The sequence below is a fragment of the Ictalurus furcatus genome, chromosome 5, assembly GCF_023375685.1.
Source record: "Ictalurus furcatus strain D&B chromosome 5, Billie_1.0, whole genome shotgun sequence".
Taxonomy (NCBI): Eukaryota; Metazoa; Chordata; class Actinopteri; order Siluriformes; family Ictaluridae; genus Ictalurus; species Ictalurus furcatus.
In genome coordinates, this window is record NC_071259.1 from 20,720,673 (window position 1) to 20,742,579 (window position 21,907).

The 21,907-nt window shown below is 40.7% G+C and overlaps 1 protein-coding gene across 5 annotated transcripts; it reads left to right on the forward strand.

The window, feature by feature from the left end:
• The first annotated feature begins 434 nt into the window (after positions 1-434).
• On the forward strand, positions 435-21,759 carry LOC128607889 (SRSF protein kinase 1-like). 5 transcript variants are annotated; one of them, XM_053625138.1, is made up of 6 exons: positions 9,191-9,663; positions 10,800-10,965; positions 11,222-11,382; positions 14,283-14,352; positions 17,905-17,997; positions 20,572-21,759. In XM_053625138.1, exons 3-6 carry the CDS (start codon positions 11,320-11,322, stop codon positions 20,754-20,756), a joined length of 411 nt encoding a protein of 136 aa, XP_053481113.1. In that variant the 5' UTR covers positions 9,191-9,663; positions 10,800-10,965; positions 11,222-11,319; the 3' UTR covers positions 20,757-21,759. The 5 variants fall into 5 exon arrangements, with proteins under 5 accessions (XP_053481115.1, XP_053481110.1, XP_053481113.1 ...); XM_053625140.1 differs by lacking the exons at positions 9,191-9,663; positions 10,800-10,965 and adding an exon at positions 435-524; XM_053625135.1 differs by lacking the exons at positions 9,191-9,663; positions 10,800-10,965; positions 17,905-17,997; positions 20,572-21,759 and adding exons at positions 441-524; positions 15,664-15,682; positions 16,101-17,456 and having other exon boundaries at positions 11,222-11,326.
• Positions 21,760-21,907: the final 148 nt, after the last annotated feature.

Consider the following 21,907-nt stretch of genomic DNA (forward strand, 5'->3'; position numbering starts at 1 on the left):
AGTCAACACCTGCACAATTTCTTACCCCAGGCTACAATTCTTCTAAATAAACACTCTCCCTACATCTCTCCCCTCTGTCATGCAACACAAGTCCCTTTAATAGACCAATAAAATTCAGTTGTAATTACACTAACACCTGCAGTAACTGCACAATAACACTAATTATAGTCTTAGTAATAATTATATTACACCCCAACAATCTGCTTTATCCACATATCACATTAAATATTTGTACAGTCTTCCTGTACAGATATATTGTATTATATTGTATCATATTGTATTGTATTGTAATATATCATATTGTAGTCTTTGGTGATTGTGCTGTCCTCTATTTGTGACACTGCACCAAAATAAATAAATAAATGAAATTCTAGTACACTCTGTACTTGGAGAATAAAAACATTCTGATTCTAATTCTGATAACAGACATGGACTTTGTGGTTGTGCTTGTGCCCATGGACTAAAGGGAGCTTGGGATACTTACTGATAAACAGGGAGATGTGCTTAGAGGGCACTTGTGACTGGTGAGGTGATGTGGCTTGGAGCACATGGGCTGGCTGAGAATTCTGGGAAATGTTTGTGCTACTTTGCTGAGGATTCGGGGAATTATATTTGGGGAAATGTTTCAAAACAAAAACAGACACGAGACATGACAAAGATCAAGATAAGATTATTGAGGACATGTTAATTTGTCTCCAGTAATTTAGGTAAGGACTAGGCTGTGTCTTCAAGTCATGTCCATAGCAATCCAGCAAATCCAAATAGTCTGTTATCACACTGAAAAAGAGGCACTCCCCATAGTGTTATGCTAAATGCAACGTCTCGTTCCCTTCTCAGGAAACAGGGTTACATGCGTAACCCAGACGTTCCCTTTCAAAGGGAACTTTGACGTTGTGTTTAGCATAACACTATGGGAACGAGAATACCCACTCCGTCATACCTAGGGTACGGCCTGTTCAAAAAGACCCAAGCCCAAGGGTCACTGCAAGACACTCGAGCCCGGGGTGGAATGAATATCCAGGCTGTAATAACAAATGAATGTGTGTGGCATAGACCACCCTGCAGCAGCACACACCCCTTTGGACAACGATACCCCTTTGGACTAAGCCTTTGCGGAGGCGACCGCCCTAGTGGAATGAGTCCTTATGCCCAGAGGCATAGCAAGACCGCGCACCTCATAAGCAATAGAGATTGCTTCCACTATCCAATTAGAGATGCACTGCTTTGACACAGCATCACCTCTACTGTCACCGCCAAAGCAGACCAGCAGCTGCTCCAACTTACGCCACTGGCCAGAGCGGTGGACGTAAGTACAGAGAGCCCTTACTGGACACAGCAGGTGCATTCTCTCTTGTTCCGGCATAGGATACAGGAAGGCCTTGGCTAATCCAGGGGCAAAGTCAAGGCCGGAAGGGGCAACAGAGAGAGCTTGTAGCTCTCCTACTCGCTTGAGAGATGTCAGGGCCAGCAGAAGAGCTACCTTTAGAGTCAGAAGCTTCTCAGAGGTTGACTCTAAGGGCTCCAATGGGGCCCCTGACAGACCTTCTGGGACCACAGAAAGGTCCCAGAAGGTATGCGTGGCCTGCAGATAGGCCTCAGCCGCCTGACACCACGCATGAACCTCGAAGTTAGAGGATGTTGCCCCACAGAGGCTCCATCAACAAAGGCATGGCTGGCCGAAATGGTGGCCACGTAAACCCTGATTGTAGAAGGAGCCCACCCCACTGAGAAACGTTCTTGTAAGAACTCCAGGACTGTAGCTATTGCGCAGTTCACTGGGTCTAGTTGACGTTCCTCATACCACAAGACAAAAAGCTGCCACTTGAGTGCATACAATTTCCTTGTGGATGGTGCGTTAACATTTAACATGGTCTCTACAACCTCACTTGTGAGACCAGAGTCTATGAGCTGGTGCCCCTCAGGGGCCAGACCCACAGTTTCCATAGTTCTGGCCGAGAGTGGTAAATAAGCCCTCTGGCTTGGGACAGTAGATCCACTCTAAGGGCTCAAATGGGCCACCTGACAGACCTTCCAGGACCACAGATAGGTCCCAGGAAAGTATGTGCGGCCTGCAGATGGGCCTCAGCTGCCTGACACCATGCATAAACCTCGAAGTTAGAGGATGTTGCCCCACAAAGGCTCCATCAACAGGGGTGTGGCTGGCCGAAATGGCGGCCATGTAGACCCTGATTGTAGAAGGAGCCCACCCCGCTGAGAACAGTTCTTGTAAGAACTCCAGAACTGTAGCTATTGCGCAGTTCACTGGGTCTACAGTGGATCCCTGCAGATGGGAATCTCCCAAGGAGTGCCATCTAGCAGGGATATTATCTCTGAGAACCATATTCGAGCTGGCCAATAAGGTGTTACTAGCAGCAGACATAGACTGTCTTGGCAAACTCTGGCTAGAACTTGCGGGAGCAGAGTGATGGGGGAAAAGATGTGACCTCGGCCACATGTGCACCATGGTGTCCAGCCCTAATTGTGCGGGAGGAGTGAGGGCGAACCACAGCGGGCCGTGTGTTGTCTCTTCGGAGACGAACACATGCAGTCCCGCTTGGCCAAACCTCACCATATGGACTCCACCACTTGTGGATGGAGCCACCAATTCCTGGGCCTCAGCCCCTGCCTCAACAGGATGTCTGCCCCCATATTCCAGAATGTGCATTGCACTCACTGACAAACTTTCCTTCTGCCCAGAGAAGAATTACTTGCGCCTGCCTCACATGGGGCATGAACATAATCCTCCCTGGTGGTCAATATAAGAGACCACTGGTGTGTTGTCTGTAAACACATGGTGACCTCTCAGTTGAGGAAGAAGGAATTTCAGTGCTAGAAATATGGCCCACATTACTAGGCAATTTATATGCCACTCCAGATGAGGGCCGCATCAGAGACTGTGAGCTGGACAGCTGTCTTAGACCGTGCTCCAGCCCATGAGGGAGGTGTCTGTCATTACCGTCTTGCATTAAGGAGACACCCCTAGAGTGTGACCCAAGGCTAGAAACCAGGGACACTCAAATTCTCAGAGATGCGTAGGCATCGCCGTGTGACACTGATTATTCTCAGATGTTTGGATGAAACCCCCAACTTCTCAGCCACCACTGAATGGTCTCCTGTGCAATAGGCCCATAAGCGCCAATAGTCTCCCAAGATCCAGCTTTATCTTGCTCAGTGTTGATAGGATTGACCCTACGCATGTTGGGGATAGAAACGCCCTCATCGTAGTAGAATCCTTATAACCCCTAGAAAAGTTGTCTACTGCACTGGGGAAAGCAAACTTTTCTGAGGTTCAACCTGAGCCCCAAGCTCTTCATGTGGGCGAGAACATCTCGATGTTGAACCACCAGTTCCCTGGATCGTGCTAGAATTGACCAGTCATCCAGGTAGTTTAGTACAGTGGTTCCCAAACTTTTCCAGGGCAAGGCCCCCAAAATGGCATTAACATTTGACTGAGGCACCCCTTTTTGCAAGATGTCTTTAAAACACATTAAAAATACAGACTTGTGATTATATCCCCCTTTTTTTTTTTATTAATAATTACATATTTACATTACATTAGGAATTGACTCTCTGTGTATGTGGTTGTCTGAGAGTGAGAAAGAGAAAACATACTAGTGGGAGGGATGGGCTTGGTGGCTCCAACACAGTTTGTCAAGCTTAGGCTTTATTTCTGTCAGTGCCATACGCATGTCATTGTCCACATGTAGATGTGCTCTGTGTTTTGTTTTAAGTATTTTTAAAGTGGAAAAGCCAGACTCACACAAGTAAGTTGTTGCAAAAGGGAGAAGGCATTTCAGAGCCCTCTCAGCCAGGGCAGGATAGTCTTTTCTTACATGTAGCCAGTAGTTAGAAAGGGAAACAGACTCAAATTTCATTTTTAAATCACATGAATTTGTCATGTCAATCAGTTCCTCCTGTGCCTTTAAATTGAGACTTGCACCGACACCAGAAGCAAAGGGGTTCCTAACCCAGTTTAGATGTGTGTTTTCAAGGTCAGGGAAATAGTCTCTGAAATATCCCTGTAGGTGCTGAACGTGGGACTGGATCAGTGGAGAGATGGTGCCCAACTCACCAGATGATAGGAGCTCTTGGTGAAGTAATAGAAACAGTTCTGTAATTCCCTCTTGGAGCTTGTTTGACCATAGCACTATCTTCTTCGAAAAAGCACGCACTTTGTCTTGCACATGCAATATGTAGGTGTCATGCCCTTGCATGCTTTGATTCAGTACATTTAGATGGTGGAAAATATCTGACATGTATGCAAGTTTACGAGTCCAGGCTGCATTTGTAAAACAGTCTGCCAGCTGATGCTTTTCACATGAGAGGAACTCCGCAATTTCCCCCCTAAGTTCATATACGCGCCCCCCGTGATAACCAACGCATGTTGGAATGAAGCAGCAATGCATCAAAACAGGTGCCCATCTCGTTGCAAAGCAGAGTGAACGGTCTGTGTTTCATGGGGCGGGCTCTGATGTAATTCACAACTTGTATAACGTTTTATAATACCTGGTTAAGCTCGTTGTCAATCCTCTTTGTGACGAGAGCCTCATGGTGTAGCATACAGTGTGTGGCAACTACATTCGGGGCTTTAAGTTTGATACGAGCGGTCACTCCACTCCACACAACAAGACCAGTCAAGTCCATTAGATTCTATGTACTCATCCAAAACTTGAAAAATATCTCTCCCAATGGTTCTATTTTCAGTGGCTTTGCAAAATAGTATTTCTTCAACAAAACATTCCTGGGAAATGAACCTGATGTACACAAGCATTTGAGCAGCATTAGATACATCCATGCTCTCATCCAGCTGAAGAGCGAAATATTCGCTGGTTCTCACCTGCTCCAAAAGTTGAGCGGACACATCTTCAGCATTTCACCAATCCGGCTTACGGAATTATCAGAAAGTGGTACTGCATCGATTTTCCGAGCAGCATCATCACAAAGCAGTTCTCTTACAATGTCTTTGGTAGCTGGTAAAATCAGATCTTCTCCAATTGTGTGTGGCTTCTTGGCATGAGCTATGTGGTATGACGCCAAAAACGATGCCTTCAATGCCGTTTCGGGGACAGTAGCTTGCTGCACGAATATGGTCGACTGTCTAGCCATATTCTCTTCTTTTCATTTGAAAAAGTCTACTGTGTTTTCGACCTCTGTTGGGTGCTTTTGTTTCAAATGACACTGAGAAGGCTTTAAACATTCGTTGTAGAGAATCTCCAGGCAGAGAACACATTTCGGGCACTCATTGCCATTCTTATGTGCTACAGTAAATCCATACTTTATGTATGCAGCCTCATACTTGCGAGTTTTATTTGGCCATGAGGTCTTCGTTTTTTGTGTAGCTGAGCTTGGGTCAGCTGGGCTGTTGGTCTTGTCGTCAGGGCTTTTTCTTTTTAAAAACTTATCCATTTCTTTTGAGGTAGCAGTTGCTGGTAGTGTGTGTGTGTGTGTACACACACACACACACTGCAGTGTACACTGCACAAAATATTGCTGCAGTGTACACTGCAGCAATATTTTCTTCAGTTTAAGGTTTCCTAAACATGTTTACCTTCAAAATCAATTGGAAAATATTTAACAATATTAAAATGCACTGGAACATCCAATTAATATACAGTATCTCACAAAAGTGAGTACACCCCTCACATTTTTATAAATATTTGATTATATCTTTTCATGTGACAACACTGAAGAAATAACTGCTACAATGTAGAGTAGTGAGTGTACAGCTTGTGCAACAGTGTAAATTTGCTGTCCCCTCAAAATAACTCAACACACAGCCATTAATGTCTAAACCGCTGGCAACAAAAGTGAGTACACCCCAAAGTGAAAATGTCCAAATTGGGCCCAATTAGCCATTTTCCCTCCCCGGTGTCATGTGACTTGTTAGTGTTACAAGGTCTCAGGTGTGAATGGGGAGCAGGTGTGTTAAATTTGGTGTCATTGCTCTCACACTCCCTCATACTGGTCACTGGAAGTTCAACATGGCACCTCATGGCAAAGAACTCTCTGAGGATCTGAAAAAAAGAATTGTTGCTCTACATAAAGATGGCCTAGGCTATAAGAAGATTGCCAAGACCCTGACACTGAGCTGCAGCAAGGTGGCCAAGACCATACAGCGGTTTTACAGGACAGGTTCCACTCAGAACAGGCCTCACCATGGTCGACCAAAGAAGTTGATTGCACATGCTCAGCGTCATATCCAGAGGTTGTCTTTGGGAAATAGACTTATGAGTGCTGCCAGCATTGCTGCAGAGGATGAAGGGGTGGGGGGTCAGCCTGTCAGTGCTTAGACCATATGCCGCACACTGCATCAAATTGGTCTGCATGGCTGTCATCCCAGAAGGAAGCCTCTTCTAAAGATGATGCACGAGAAAGCCGCAAACAGTTTGCTGAAGACAAGCAGACTAAGGACATGGATAACTGGAACCATGTCGTGTGGTCTGATGAGACCAAGATAAACTTATTTGGTTCAGATGGTGTCAAGCGTGTGTGGCGGCAACCAGGTGAGGGGTACAAAGACAAGTGTGTCTTGCCTACAGTCAAGCATGGTGGTGGGAGTTTTATGGTCTGGGGCTGCATGAGTGCTGCCGGCACTGGGGAGCTACAGTTCATTGAGGGAACCATGAATGCCAACATGTACTGTGACATACTAAAGCAAAGCATGATCAGTATGCAGTATTCCAGCATGATAACAACCCCAAGCACACCTCCAAGACGACCACTGCCTTGCTAAAGAAGCTGAGGGTGAAGGTGATGGACTGGCCAAGCATGTCTCCAGACCTAAACCCTATTGAGCATCTGTGGGGCATCCTCAAATGGAAGGTGGAGGAGCACAAGGTCTCTAACATCCACCAGCTCCATGATCTCATCATGGAGGAGTGGAAGAGGACTCCAGTAGCAACCTGTGAAGCTCTGGTGAACTCCATGCCCAAGAGGGTTAAGGCAGTGCTGGAAAGTAATGGTGGCCACACAAAATATTGACACTTTGGGCCCAATTTGCACATGTTCACTTAGGGGTGTACTCACTTTTGTTACCAGTGGTTTAGATATTAATGGCTGTGTGTTGAGTTATTTTGAGGGGACAGCAAATTTACACTGTTATACAAGCGGTACACTTACTACTATACATTGTAGCAAAGTGTCATTTCTTCAGTGTTGTCACATGAAAAGATATAATCAAATATTTACAAAAATGTGAGGGGTGTACTCACTTTTGTGAGATACTGTATATATATATATATATATATATATATATATATATATATATATATATATATATATATATATATAGGGGCCGCGGCCCCCACTTTGAAAACCACTGTTTTAGTACATGGATGCCCTGGAGTCACAATGGAGCCAGAGTGACATCCATGCACTTTGTGAAGGCGCGAGGGGATAAAGCTAGCGATATTTCTATGTGGAAATATGTACCTTTTAGATCTATCGTCACAAACAGTTCAGATGACGCAGATCTAAAATTGGCTGCATACTCGAAAGTATGCAATAACAGCTGTAAAAACCTCCTCCCTCAGGGAACGGGATGCATGTTCTATGGCGCCTTTGTCCAAGAGGGATCTTACTTCCTGCGCTGTCGGGCTCTGGTCTGTGCTGACTACTGTGCTGAGCACACCTCTGAACCGGGGGGGTCGAGCTATAAACTGGACACGGTAACCCTTTTCTACGGTAGACAGAACCCACGGAGACACATTTGGCAGTAGTTTCCATGCTGCCAGACAGTCTTTTAGTGAAGTTAACTATTCCACATTCTATTGGAGGAAAAGCATCAGATTTCCCTTGCCCTATGACAGCTTGCTGACCAGAGAACACTGAAAACTTGGGAACGCCTTGACTAGGGGAGGCCCTACAGTAACACTGCGGGCTAACTGCCCTAGCAACCTCATGTCCCCTGATACGTCCCTCCACGGCCCCTCAGGACTGCTCTTCTTTGCCTGCTTGGCCTTTATGACCATTCACAGATCAGGCCTAGTAGCAGGCCGAGACTGTGGCCACCTGGTTCCCCTGGCTGTCTTCGGGGGTTGGCGGGCTGCCATACTCGCTTTCTGTGTCTCCCTCGCAATTGTGCTGGCCCGGGCTCCACACATGGATGCTTGGATGAACCCGACACAACAGGGAAGGAACTGGCTGAATGCCGCCATATGTCGAGCTCACTCAGCAGGTCTGCGTGGTAGGCCTGCAACACTGTCATTGTTTGCAGTGACCCACAATCAAGACCACTACTGCATAGGCCTTGCCCACCAATGCCACGGTGGCCTTACATGGTGGCTTGGATAGCAAAGCCGGCCCCCTTAATTACCTGCCATCGATGGAGAGAGGTAGCTCGCAAGCGCCTCCTCCACCTTCAGCATAGCTAAATAGCCATGCCGGTCATTCCCCACAATGGCCGAATAATCCGCTCATCTCCGGCTCCTCTTCCGGATCCATAAGAGATCCCCCTAACCTGAGACGGCTAGCTGCCTCGGCAGCGGCCGGCCCAGATCAGCGAGGCTCTGAAACCCAACTCGCTTCGGCTTCCGAGAAGAGCGCGAGTCATGAGCCGAGCTGCTTAATGTAGGCATTATCATGCACAGTCTCTCGAGGTTGCCATCGCATGCTATACCCTAGACACTTCACCCAGAAAGTGTGCACTATTCCCCGTGATGAAACTTCCTGAATTCTCTCACTCATATTTTTCTCTCTCGCTCATTCCTTTTTTTTCTTCTCTTTTTTTTAAAGGGATAGAAAAGTTCTGAGATTTTGAGAAAAGATAGCGAGAAAATGAAGCGCCTTTTTGTTTCTTTACACAAACAACTCACATGAAGTTTTTCACTGAAGATAATAAAGGCTGATGGCACGGTTCACAGGTGCCATATTTATATCACGTGACGCACTTAATCGCCAAGTCACCTGATCATGGCAGGCCTATAAATAGGCATGATTTTACACAATCTTCAGATGCCGGTTGCGCCCGAGATGCGCTCCCCATAGTGTTATGCTAAACGTAACGTCGAAGTTCCCTTTGAAAGGGAACCTAGATTGTCTCTGACCAAATAATAAGAAGAAAAATTTTCTCACTTAGAATGTTCTAGATATAATAAGTTCAATAAATATAAGTTCAATTTCTCCCTGTTGTCTCATTAAATTTACCGCCACACCAGTGTTATGACATTCAATAAAACTCTGCAGCTAAGAGAACATTATAGTCCACCAGGGATCAGTAAGACACAGATTCAGAGCACTCAATGACACAAAGACTTTTGTAGTCTCTCTGCTTAGACCATATGGGTGTTAAGACAAAAAAGATGGTTTTATTATGCAGAGTTTTTTGTACTCTGTGTGCCCAAATATATTCCTGTTTCCTCCTAGACGGAATGTGTGCTGTGTTTAGTGAAAGCTGACATAGATAATGCAGACAAGTTTGCATTAGAATGCTTGGTCTCACTGGTTTAAGGCATTATTCATTTCACAGTGTCAGAACAAATCTCTTTCAACCCAGTCGTAAAGATTTAACATTAAGCATTGTCTCTCTGGGGTATAATGCACATATTCAGGCAATTCTTGCCAGTGTTCATTGGAGTCTTCACTATTATAACAAATGATGATGACCTTTGCATTGCTAATTGTATTCCTAGAGCCAGAGGAAGTACAGATGGCAGAAGTGTGCAGGTATTAATTTAGTGTGGCAGAGCAAAGTTCATCTTTGTGCATAATAGAGAAAATGGTATTTGAATGCTTGTAGTGTTACAGTTTTGTTTCTAGATTTGTGTGTGGTACAGAGCTCAGCTGCGGTGACACTGCACAACGGTTCTAACACTAAGTGTAATTGCAATGTTCAAATATTACACTTTGATTGTGTAATTGTTTTTGCATACCAAAATTAAATTAATTTTACTGCATCACCTTCCCCCGCTCCCATATACATGTTATGAACACCCATTCTTTGTTGAAATTACATTTGATGCAGTCCATATTTTAACAAGTGAAACTTTATCCCTATTTTATTGTCACTCCCAAGTGCAGCTTCAAACCTCTGGTAATCTCAAAGGAATTATATGGCAGCTACACTCTGTTAAAAGAGTAGCATCTGCAAGAATGCTAGTTATCTTGCCTAGTGAAGTGTGCTGGATTATAAAGGTCTCTTTAACATGCGTGAAACTGTCATTTAGCTCAGACCTTTGGCAGGCTGCTCTATCCCCCCTTTTCTTTTATCTCATCTCTCCCTTTTTTTTTACTGCTTCTTCTCATTCATTGATTTCCCTCTATCCTTCTATCTCTCCCCTCCTTATCCTTCTCCATTTTTCCACTCCAGACCTCAATCTAATCATATGCTTTAATAGACTCATAGCATTTTCATTGTGCCAGTGATGAGAATGAAACATGGAAAAGCCTTATAAACTGTAGTAATCTCCGTAACACTGTGCTAATGCATCATTATTGCTGTAAGGATTATTGCAAAAAGTATCCCCCAGTGGACATACATATACACACAGACGTATATATATATAATCACACCCATTCCCGTTGATATTAAGACACATTGTTTTGTTTTTGTTTGGCCTTCTGCACATAAACATAAGTTAGGCAAAGATAAAAAAAATATATATTATCCTGTGTCCTTATGCTGTAGCTGGAAACCCTAAATATTATTTTATGTGAAACGAAGATGGAAATTTTCATGCACAAGGTCTGGTTTTAATGTGATAATCTTGTTTCTGTCTACACAAGCTATTCTCTGTAGCAATGCAAGCTGTAACTATAATCCTATTGGATTTACAACCTCTTGCTTTCTCAATTTACCCCAGGACTGTGTCACTATGCAATTCTGTTTCAATAAGCTGGACAAGAAAGACTTATTTGGTCGCTCAGACCCTTTCATGGTGTTCTACCGGAGTAATGAGGACGGAACATGAGTTAGTCAGTTCATGTTCACTCTGAGTTCTAACACACGTCAGTATGTTGAAGAACTAAGTGAGTGTTTTTGAATATGTTATTCACATCAGAGATCTCTTACAGTGTACAGATGATACTTCCTAAAATGTACTAAGACTAAATTTTCAGTCCAGTTCATCTCTGCATAGTATCACAGCATGGGGAAAAACCTGTTTTTATACTATGTCTGGTTTCATTAATATAAATGGATATACATCCTGATATTTATATGTTATGTATAACTAGCCCATTAACAGGAGAGGTTAACTCATCTTTGTTTTTATTCTGTATTCAGGTTTACTATCTGTCATAAGACAGAGGTGATGAAAAACACACTCAACCCTGTGTGGAAACCTTTCAGCATCCCTGTGAGAGCCCTCTGCAACGGAGACTATGATAGGTATGCACACACAGTGCCACTCAACAGCAGGATTATTTCCTACCAACAATAGCCTGGTATGTATAATTTCGGCAGTATGATGATCCTCAAATGCCTGTGGCAGTATGATGATCCTCAAATGCCTGTGCCCCAGGCAGTAATGATTTGGGAGTGTTATTGTATCCAAGAGTGTAAAGGGGGGGGATATTATGTGGCTTCCTGCAGAGAAAAGATGGTCTTTTTTGATTGATAGTTACAAATAACAGTCCTGCTCTTGATGTATCTCTCACTAAATGCATCAGCTGCATCTGCCATTATATCTGAGAGACACATTGGAAAGGGGTTAAAAAAAAAGACCCAGAATGTGTTTTTTTCGGGTTTGTGATTCAGGTAAACCCGACAGACACTCTGGCAGCTGTGTGTTGTCCGATACTGTCAGAGACACCTGCCTCATGATCCCTACTTGGCTTTCCATCCCATTTATGTGTGTCTTTGTGTACATACTAATCCATACACCTGCTCATCTGGCATGCTATGTTGGATTCTTATATACTATACACAAATGATTTCTAAAAATGGACAGCTGATCCATGGCAAGAAGTTTTCATATCCCTTACACCAGAATGATTCTGAGCACAGCTCATTTATCTGCTCCTAATGGAGATCTTACTGAGAATTTGACATGTAGCTTTAAACATCAGAAACTCTAAACACCTCATGTGGCAAAGACTGTCAGAGGTCAAGGCAAGACATTTCAGGCACTCGGCATACAGTTTTGATTTAGATTCGTTACTGCCCAACTGTCATTTAAACCAAACTAGACTAACTAAAGTTTACTTTTAAGACTAATGATTTATGAATAAATCTAAAACAATAATGATTCTAATTGAAGCCCTTCATGAATCAATATGAATTTTTTTTTGTAAATGAGTAGTTATGTCACAAATAATATCGAACATAATAAAAGGAAGCACTGCAGCATCTTATTTAGTAATCTATGAGATTGGAAGAGTACAAGCACTACACAAAAGCAGTTGATGTACCATGTAAGTATTCATGGGCATCTGTTGGCCGATGTATGAAAAAAAAAATCAAAAGAAAATCATCTTTAACCAAAATTTGACACCAAATTTAACACACCTGCTCCCCATTTACACCTGAGACCTTGTAACACTAACAAGTCACATGACACCGGGGAGGGGAAATGGCTAATTGGGCCCAATTTGGACATTTTCACTTAGGGGTGTACTCACTTTTGTTGCCAGCGGTTTAGACGTTAATGGCTATGTGTTGAGTTATTTTGAGGGGACAGCAAATTTACACTGTTATACAAGCTGTACACTCACTACTTTACATTGTAGCAAAGTGTCATTTCTTCAGTGTTGTCACATGAAAAGATATAATCAAATATTTATAAAAATGTGAGGGGTGTACTCACTTTTGTGAGATACTGTATATTAATTGGATGTTCCAGTGCATTTTAATATTGTTAAATATTTTCCAATTGATTTTGAAGGTAAACATGTTTAGGAAACCTTAAACTGAAGAAAATATTGCTGCAGTGTAGTCGTGTGAAACATTTTCGAGCAGCAAAATATTGGTAATTTGAATTAACATGTGACAGTACTTGGATCACTTTCAGCTGCCTCACACCACTTATAACAACTGCCTTCTAGTGAAGAACCACATGCAATTTGCTGTCCTCTGTATTAGAGTTGAAAACATAGATACAAAATGGCAAAACATCACTACCTTTATTTATTACACAAATATATTTTTTAAAGGTCTATCAGCAAATTTTACTCTTACATATTTGCGGTTACTACACTAAATAAAGTGGTGCAGGAATGAGCCCTAAAACCTGGTAATGGGTTACCGTTTTAACACTTCCGGTTCCATCGTCCCAAATTCAATGGGGTTTTTGAATGGGTTTTTGGTTAAATGTCTGAAAATAAGGTCTGCGGTTAACACAGGCTCAAGATATTTGCACGGTTTATTCCACTACATAAAATACATCAGTAATAGCCCACTCATGATTTAAAAAAAAAAAAAGCCTTTACATGTCTTGAAAAAGGCGATTGCTAACAAATGGCTAAATGGGACTACAGAGGTTGTCTGGGACATTAAACACCATCACACTGAACAGGAAAACTGCTTTTATACTCACGCTCTTTCCAAATATTCCAACTCATACTTTCCAGTTTGTAGATTTTTCAATTTGTAGTATTTTCCAATTGTAGTGGTTTAAAAAAAAAGATTGAAAGAGTTGTCAGAAGTTTAGTGGTGGTGACTGAACTCATGCAACCGTGGTATAGTTTGTTTAAAGCCTAACTTTAGCTTTTTCTTCTAGTGATTGTATTTAGGCTTCAAAATTCATAATAGTTGCTCATTTGTGAAGATCATCTTGATAAAAAACAAAGTGTAAGAATCATAAACTTTTGTTGGTCACAGAGCTTATTTTCTGCTGTATTCCCAAAGCCAGTGGAAAAATCCTATTAGATTTTTGTCAAGAGAACCAGGGTGATGCTAACTTCTGGCCTGGCCAACAAAAATACATCATCCCTGCAGCACGCTATTAAACTTTAAAAAAAAAAAAGAAAAAAAAGGAAAAAAAAAAAGAAATTATTATTAGAGGAAGTACTTCTTTATTAAGAGAGATCTTTGATTACATTAGTCTGGATCAGTCTTGTGTCCAGGAATTGTATAGAGTGTCTGAAGTTTAATGAATATCACTGACCACGATTTAAACACAGTGCCAGATTTAAACACAGTGTCCAGTGCCATTATTTCACAATAGACATTAGTTGGTTTGTAAAAAAAAATAGCTATCCACTACTTAACTTAGATATATTTTTAATGAGTATTTGACTATCTTTAAACATTGAAGTAAAGTTGCAGCAGTTTTGTGACTCTTTCTTGAGATTTCTTTGTCAAAATAGAATCTCTCTTCCTATATGTCTCATTCCTCTCATTGCAGGCATTTGAACTGGCCACTTTGTACTACTTGTTTGAACCCCACTCTGGTGAAGAGTACTCCAGAGATGAAGGTAAAGCAGTTTCTTCTTGTCACTAATTTGTTTGCTTTTGACTTACTTTTCCAAACAAACCATGATGCTTAGTCCACTGTGCTGATGCTAGACATTTTTAGCCATTGCCGTGCAAAGAAGTGCAGATATACTGATGTAGAGAGCTGTCCTATGGTTGTCTAGTTTAAGACTAAGCAAAATCTCATTAAATTTCCACTGCATATATAGATGCATCTCAAAAAATTAGAATATCATGAAAAAGTTAATTTTCCCAGTAATTTAATTCAAAAAGTGGAACTTTTCATATATTCTAGATTCATTACACATAAAGTGAAATGTCAAGCCTTTTTTGTTTTAATCTTGATGATTATGAGCTTACAGCTCATGGAAATCAAAAATTCTGTATCTCAAAATATAAGATTAAAGAATTCATAATACAGAAATGTTGACTTTCTGAAAAGTATGTTAATTTATGCACTCAATACTTGGTCGGGGCTCCTTTTTCATGAATTACTGCATCAATGTGGCGTGGCATGGAGGCAATCAGCCTGTGGCACTGCTGAGGTGTTATGGAAGCCCAGGTTGCTTTGATATCAGTCTTCAGCTCGTCTGCAGTGTGTTGGGTCTGGTGTCTCCCATAGATTCTCTATGGGGTTCAGGTCAGGCGAGTTGGCTGGACAATCAAGCTCAGTAATACCATGGTCAGCAAGTCAGTTACTAGTAGTTTTGGCACTGTGGACAGGTGCCAAGTCCTGCTGGAAAAGGAAATCAGTATCTCCATAAAACTTGTCAACAGATTGAAGCATTAAGCTCTCTAAAATCTCCTGGTAGACGCTGCATTGACTCTTGACTTGAGAAAACACAGTGGACCAACACCAGCAGATGACATAGCACCCCAAATCATCACTGACTGTGGAAACTTCACACTGGACTTCAAGCAAATTGGATTCTGTGCCTGTCCACTCTTCCTCCAGACTCTGGGACCTTGATTTCCAAATGAAATGCAAAATTTACTTTCATCTTCCCCATGACTGTGGTTGTGTACTGAACCAGACTGAGAGATTAAAGGCTCAGGAAACCTTTGCAGGTGTTTTGAGTTAATTATCTGATTAGAGCTTTTCTCAGGTCAACATTTCTGTCTTGTAACCAATATTTTGAGATACTGTATTTTTGATTTCCATGAGATGTAAGCTGTAATGATCAAGATTAAAACAAGAAAACTCTTGAAATATTTCACTTTATGTTTAATGATTATATATTATATGAAAGTTCCTCTTTTTGAATTAAATTATAGAAAAAATGAACATTCACTTTTATTTATTTATTTTTTAGATGCACCTGTATGCCTACTGTAAGTTCTTCAATTCAGCAGTACCTCTCCTGAAATGACTAATCAATGAAGATTAAGAATAATTAATAACTTGCTTAATAATATCTTACAATAGGCAGTATACTAATGAATTGTGATCACATCACATAGTCTGTATCTGTGATCCAAGCTAAAGATATTGAGTATTTGGCTCTTTTTTTTTTTTTTTTTTGTTTCCAGCACAACACTGAGACTTATCACTTCAAAATATAATGCAACTGTCTGTATTCCTGTGTCTCTTTCCCTTCTAACAGAGCTACAATAAAATCTGAACGAATGTCTTCACTTTCTCTACTTGTGTTTCCCTTCTCACTCTATTCTCTCCTCCTTTTCTGTCATCCCCCTACATTTTGGTTGGACTGCTTTACCTGCTGCCTTTTTAAATTACATGCTATAATAGCTTGCAGAAGATGTTCTAATTCGAGCCTTATTCCCAGGGATGTTTTAAAAATTCTCAAAATTTATGGGTCCTCCCCATGCTTTTGTGATGCTTATTACATTCCACATCATGCTGTTTCTGCATGCGTCCAGGGAGATCCAAAGTACAAAAGATACTTTTGTTCCTTCACAAATGCTACTGTAGTTTTATTGCCATGTCAGTAGTAAAAGCACCTGTCCTTTTTGTTTTTACCCCCAAATAGTGAATCCATGATTGTGGAATATAAACGTCATCTGTTTAAACGTACTTAGGAATAAATTTCTAGAAGACAGGAAATTCTATTGGAAATTGCCTGGATTTTTTTTGTAAGTGCTAAATGTTAGAGTGCAGACGTTTTATTTGTCACAGTAATAATAGTCTTCCTAAACATTTGTCTCTCATCTGTCTGCTTGATATTTTACAGCATTTATACTAGAAGAATGCCGGTTTCGTCTGCTGTACGAGTGCTTGTGATTTTTTTTTTCTTCAGTATAAAAAGTATAAACTTCCTCTGCCCCTTGAATTGAAGTTATTCTGAAATAAGTCATTTGCTTGTTGTTAATGAACTTTTATACTTCATATATGATGACTATTGGCACAGTACATTCTTAATACCCAACAAAGTGACTGTGCTCCCAACCCCAAAAAACACACATTGATATTTTGCGATGGATGGAGAAAGCGTTCAGTTATCAAGTCCCAGATAATTGCATAGTGCAGTTTTTACCCTGCTGTCTGACTGGAACCAGATTCAGTGCTTTGACTTGTGTTCTGGTATCCCTGATCTAGACTCAATGTTCTACATACATTCTTGCTTAATCCTTACTAATCCTAGACAGCATTCACTTTCCATCTATAGTAACATTTGTCTTGATATGCACGTAACATTCTTTTTGTACCTTTATACCGCTTAAAACTCTCATAGGTCATGCCTATTACCGTTCATCTTGCTTTTGTCCTTGCTACTGTCATTCTTTCTCTCTCTCTCTCTCTCTCTCTCTCTCCTGCACTACTCTTGACTTTCCTCCAGACCACCTTGCTCTGATCATTGAACTGTTGGGTAGAATTCCCAGACACTATGCTCTGTGTCGGAAAGTCTCACAGGAATACTTTAGCCGGAGAGGTACGCATGTCATGGTAGTAAGAATTCCACTCTGGGCCTCAAGGCCAAGCGTGAGGGTGTTTTTTTGCAGCTTCTTTTGACAGTGCATTTTGCAATTTAATTTCAGCTAGCATTTCTCAGACATCACAGTTAAAGGCATGAAGTGTCAGTGGAATCCTAAAATCTTCAGCTACAAGTTCCTTTTTTAGTTGATGAACTAAAAGTATTCCGAGTGATGCTTCCAGGACAAAAAACAAACAAAAACAAAACACCAGTAGTTAATTCATATAACTCTGGAAGTGAGGTTTTCTGCACTCCACTAGTACATTAATGGCCAGTGAATGCTTTCTATATGAATATGGACATTCAGGGCTCTCATTAACAGCCATCACAGAAACTGTACTTAAATTATCTTACTGGCTGATCTTAAGAGCTTCAGAGCTAGATAGAAAATGGAATAATGCAACCAGTCAGACTGCTGACTTTTATCTCTGTGCTGTCAGATTTAAGCTGTATGCTTCCTCTCTGCACCACCCTACTCCCAGAGTGGATAAATGACAAGTAACCATGTTTGATCAATATGTGGTTTGTTTTGTCTCCTCCAACCCCTGCACCCCCACCCCACCCCACCCCACCCCCAACCATCACAACAACCCTCTTTTTTGTTGCCATGCAAAATGGCAGACCACATTGCTTTGATCATTGAGCTGCTGGGGATGGTCCCACACAAACTCATAATTGCGGGAAACTACTCCAAGGACTTTTTCACCAAGAAAGGTAATACTGTTTTGCGAATTATTTTATATGATCTATTTCAAGTAGAAAGAAAGCTTGAAAAATCCTAATGATTTCACATACAGACTATATACTGTGTGGATGGTGGTGATAAGTTCTGTGAATATTTCTATGAATAGCACTTAAATGTCTGTAAGGATTAGCTTGTCTTTGTACAGTAAGTGGTTGTAGTTCTGTTGAGCTCCATAGCGTGATGACCGAACATTATATAAAGTGGAATATGAAATGGGTGAAGGGGGGAAAAAAGGATAAAAGCATTACACTGAATAATGGCTGCTCATTAAGGCTGATTTTATACTGAAAGCATGGTGTTGTATACAATGATTTGTACATGTGTTCACATGGCTTCAAAACATCCCTGGATGTTTTGTATAGACTTGTAAATAATGATTTTACAGCAGTTGTTCTAGGACGTATGTTACCGGTGTGGAGACGTACAAATACCAGCACTATTAGGGGCTGTTTACATGACAACGTTCTCAACTAAAAATGGAAAGCTTTTTATACGTTTTGGCTGTTCGTTTACACGACAATGGCATTTTGGGGCATGAAAACGCAAATTTCTGAAAACGGGTTTCAAAATGCAAGTTTTTGAAAATGATGCCGTTATCGTCTAAGTGTAAACGTACAAAAACGATTATCTGTGAAAATGATGACGTCGTGTGCACCGCGTATTACGTGTTCAGTCTATAGGCATGCGAGCGAGATGTTCAAAACTACAGATTTTGAGTTTGACGCTTCTCCAGCAAAGTGTAGATTTACTGCATCATTACTACGACGCATTTGTTTCATATGCCAAATTATTAACTGACATCTATGCAGACAAAGGGAATTTAAAATCTTATATTCTTATATATATACTTAATCTTATATTCTTTGTAATTGTCTGTTTAGGAGGATATCAGTATCCTTTTATTGCAAAAAATATTAGAAAGCAGACTGAGTGCCAGTGTCTCCATTTCTATTTTTTGTTTTTTGTTAAAGAGCTTTGTTAACAATTCTGACCTGGAGCAGATGGGGTTGAATTTTTTTTGTACTCCACGTAGATCATGAACCATTGAAGTCATCTGAGAAATGTAAACGTTATTGTGCTTTTTATCCAGAAAAAACACAGCTCCCTTGTAAGGCAGTCTTGCCTGGATCAACATAGCAGACCCGTTGACGTGAGCGCTTATGTGCGCATATGCGTAGTGTTTCTTTACAAAGTGACATCACCAACTACTGGCCTCGCATGCATAATACAGCGTTTTTTGTTAATTTTGCGAATCCGTGTGAACGGGGATCGTTTTGACAACGTTGTCATCTGTATGTGAATCTTTTCAAAAAGGCAAAGGGAAAACCTTTTCTGTCTGTAGTACATCGTTGTCATGTAAATGTACCCGTAGTTTCCCTCAATTGGCTGTCATACAAAGGCATATTTAAATATATTTAGTGTGTACCGATCTAGCAGAGTAATACATAGACCTACTTTTAGGTTTGGTCAATTCAAACACTAATCATTTTGTAAGAAAATCATGTTAACTTCCATGTGATGTAAAGACTTTTTCAAATAGTCTAGATAGTACATGTGTATGTGATTGGAGACACACCTACAGTTACCAGTTTGCTGCTACTGCTGTCACGTCACCTTGTGTTTGCATTGATATTACGTCTTGCGAAGGGTTAGTTTGAATTGTGCGCGCACACACATGACCAATGTGTGGAACAACCACAGGATACATGGAGAGCCATATAGCAGATGCATTCATTTAGCTCAAATGAAGGAAATTATTGCCTAACAGCTTAGAACAAGTGGTTCTTGTTGCTATTGCTATGATTATTTAATTTGAATGATTGATTTAATAAAAGAAAACCAGCAACGGAATACAAATCATATTAAGACTCTCTTGTGGGGCATCACCCCATTACATCTAAATAAAGAACTTAAAATGTGTACATGTTCAAACAATGAACTTGTTTACAGCATAAAACTGAATAAATTACCTTCGGCAAATGTGAAATGAGGCAGACAAAAATGCTTGAGATGAGATAGCAAAAATGTCATAGATGCTTATCAAATGGTGAATGTTTTTCACTGCCTTATCAAAGAATATTTCTAACTTTCACCCTTTTGCTGTGACAACCTTGCATGTAAATGATAGAATGATAAATGTTTAAAAAGTAGTTCAATCAGTTGGGTAAATCTGTGGAAATTAAAGGCTTAGTTGGAAAAGTGTAGATAATTTGAATCATTTCACAAATTCATTAACAAATTTGTTGAGTTCATCAAATATTTGTTGTAGCGCTAAGCATGTTTCATGCAGCGTAACAATTATAGCAAATTTGTATTTGGTATTTAGTAAAAATATTAGTCAATGATTTGTTATTTATTTATTTATTTGTTTGTTTGTTTGTTTGTTTGTTTGTTTGTTTATTTAAAATAATCATTTATCATTTTTGTCGAAACCATAGAGCCCCTTATCATGTATGCATGCTTTACCAGGTAACCCATATTGTGTGCTGGTGTGAGTGTGTAGAGAGGGTATTATGGAGGTTCTAAATGTGTGCTCTGTGCAGGTGACCTGAAGCACATCACAAAGTTGAAGCCGTGGGGTCTGTTGGAGGTTCTGTTGGATAAGTATGAGTGGTCCCGTGAGGACGCAGAGACCTTTGCAGACTTCCTGCTCCCCATGCTTGAACTCACCCCTGAGAAACAAGCTACGGCAGCTGAATGCCTGCGCCATCCCTGGCTCGCCCTCTAGTGGCTCTCATAAACCACTGCAGCCCCGTTTCCCTCCACTTCCACCTAAGAGCCTACAACATATCACGTTCCAGTTTGAGTGCTTACCTGAATAGTACTTATACTTATTTGTTTGTGTGTGTGGTTTTTTTTTGTATGTTTCACCTGAGAAATACTGTGTTTTCCTGGTGGTTTTATGTCTTGAGACTTATTTCCTGAGGCGGCGTTTGTCCTCAAACTCTACTTTTCCCTCTAAATTTGCACAACAGTTTTAGGGAACAGTTCTTGTATTATTCAAGCAGTGCGTTACATGCTAAAAGGTCAGTTTTCTTTATTTTGCTAAGATTTAACTGAACATGGGGTTGATGTAAGGGCACATATTGTGGGTCACTTTGTTACATGTTTCCTAGTTTAGGGAGTACGCACACCAGAGAGAGACAATTAACCATTAGGTTTATGTCATGACTGTAGAAAATGCATTTAAGTGATTTGTAGTTTATTTTAGCAAATGCCATACCACTGTGTAATTTTGTCTCAAAAAGTGTCAGTTTTTGTACGCATCATTTTTTTTTATCAAATCTGAGTACACTTGGAGGGTTGCTTTCTCTGCTTCCAGAAAATGAGTAGCTGTTAAACACCACCCAGAAGATAGTTGTGAAAAGTAAGAGTGTGTGTTTGTGTGTGTGTGTGTGTGTGTGTATGTGTGTGTGTGTGTGTGTGGTGTGTGTGTGTGTCTTATCAGTGTATATATGTGTACCAAAGAGTTTGCCTTGATCTGTATATTACAGCCATGTACAGTTTTTAAAGAAATCGTACTATTGACAACTAAGATTATTTAGCTGGACAGTAATGTTTTAATAAAATATTTGGAAGATGGGTGAAATTTGATTTCTTTATTTGTAAGTAGGTTCAGTTTTGTGTAGTCTACAGTGTTTGTCCTAATGGCAAAATGATTTAAAATTGGTGAAACCCACATATACTGCAAAGTGTCTCAAAGACTGAATAAAATTAAAGCTTGTAATGTCTTTATTGGATTTTTACCAGTTTTAGTATTCACCGGTCTGCCTCAGTGGTTATATACTCGGTGGCTTTAGGATGCCTATTGTGATTCTTTGCAGTTGTCAGAACAGCTTCTGAATTCAGCTTTTTCCTGTAGTGACAAAGCATTATGTT

Bases quoted from the DNA above. Each gene is read 5' to 3' on its own strand.
- LOC128607889 (XM_053625135.1), top strand. From the start codon at position 499: ATGTGCTTAGAGGGCACTTGTGACTG. The intron at 525-11,221 runs GTGAGGTGATGT...TTCTGTATTCAG, and splicing joins TTAGAGGGCACTTGTGACTG to GTTTACTATCTGTCATAAGA. The intron at 11,327-14,282 runs GTATGCACACAC...CTCTCATTGCAG, and splicing joins TGCAACGGAGACTATGATAG to GCATTTGAACTGGCCACTTT.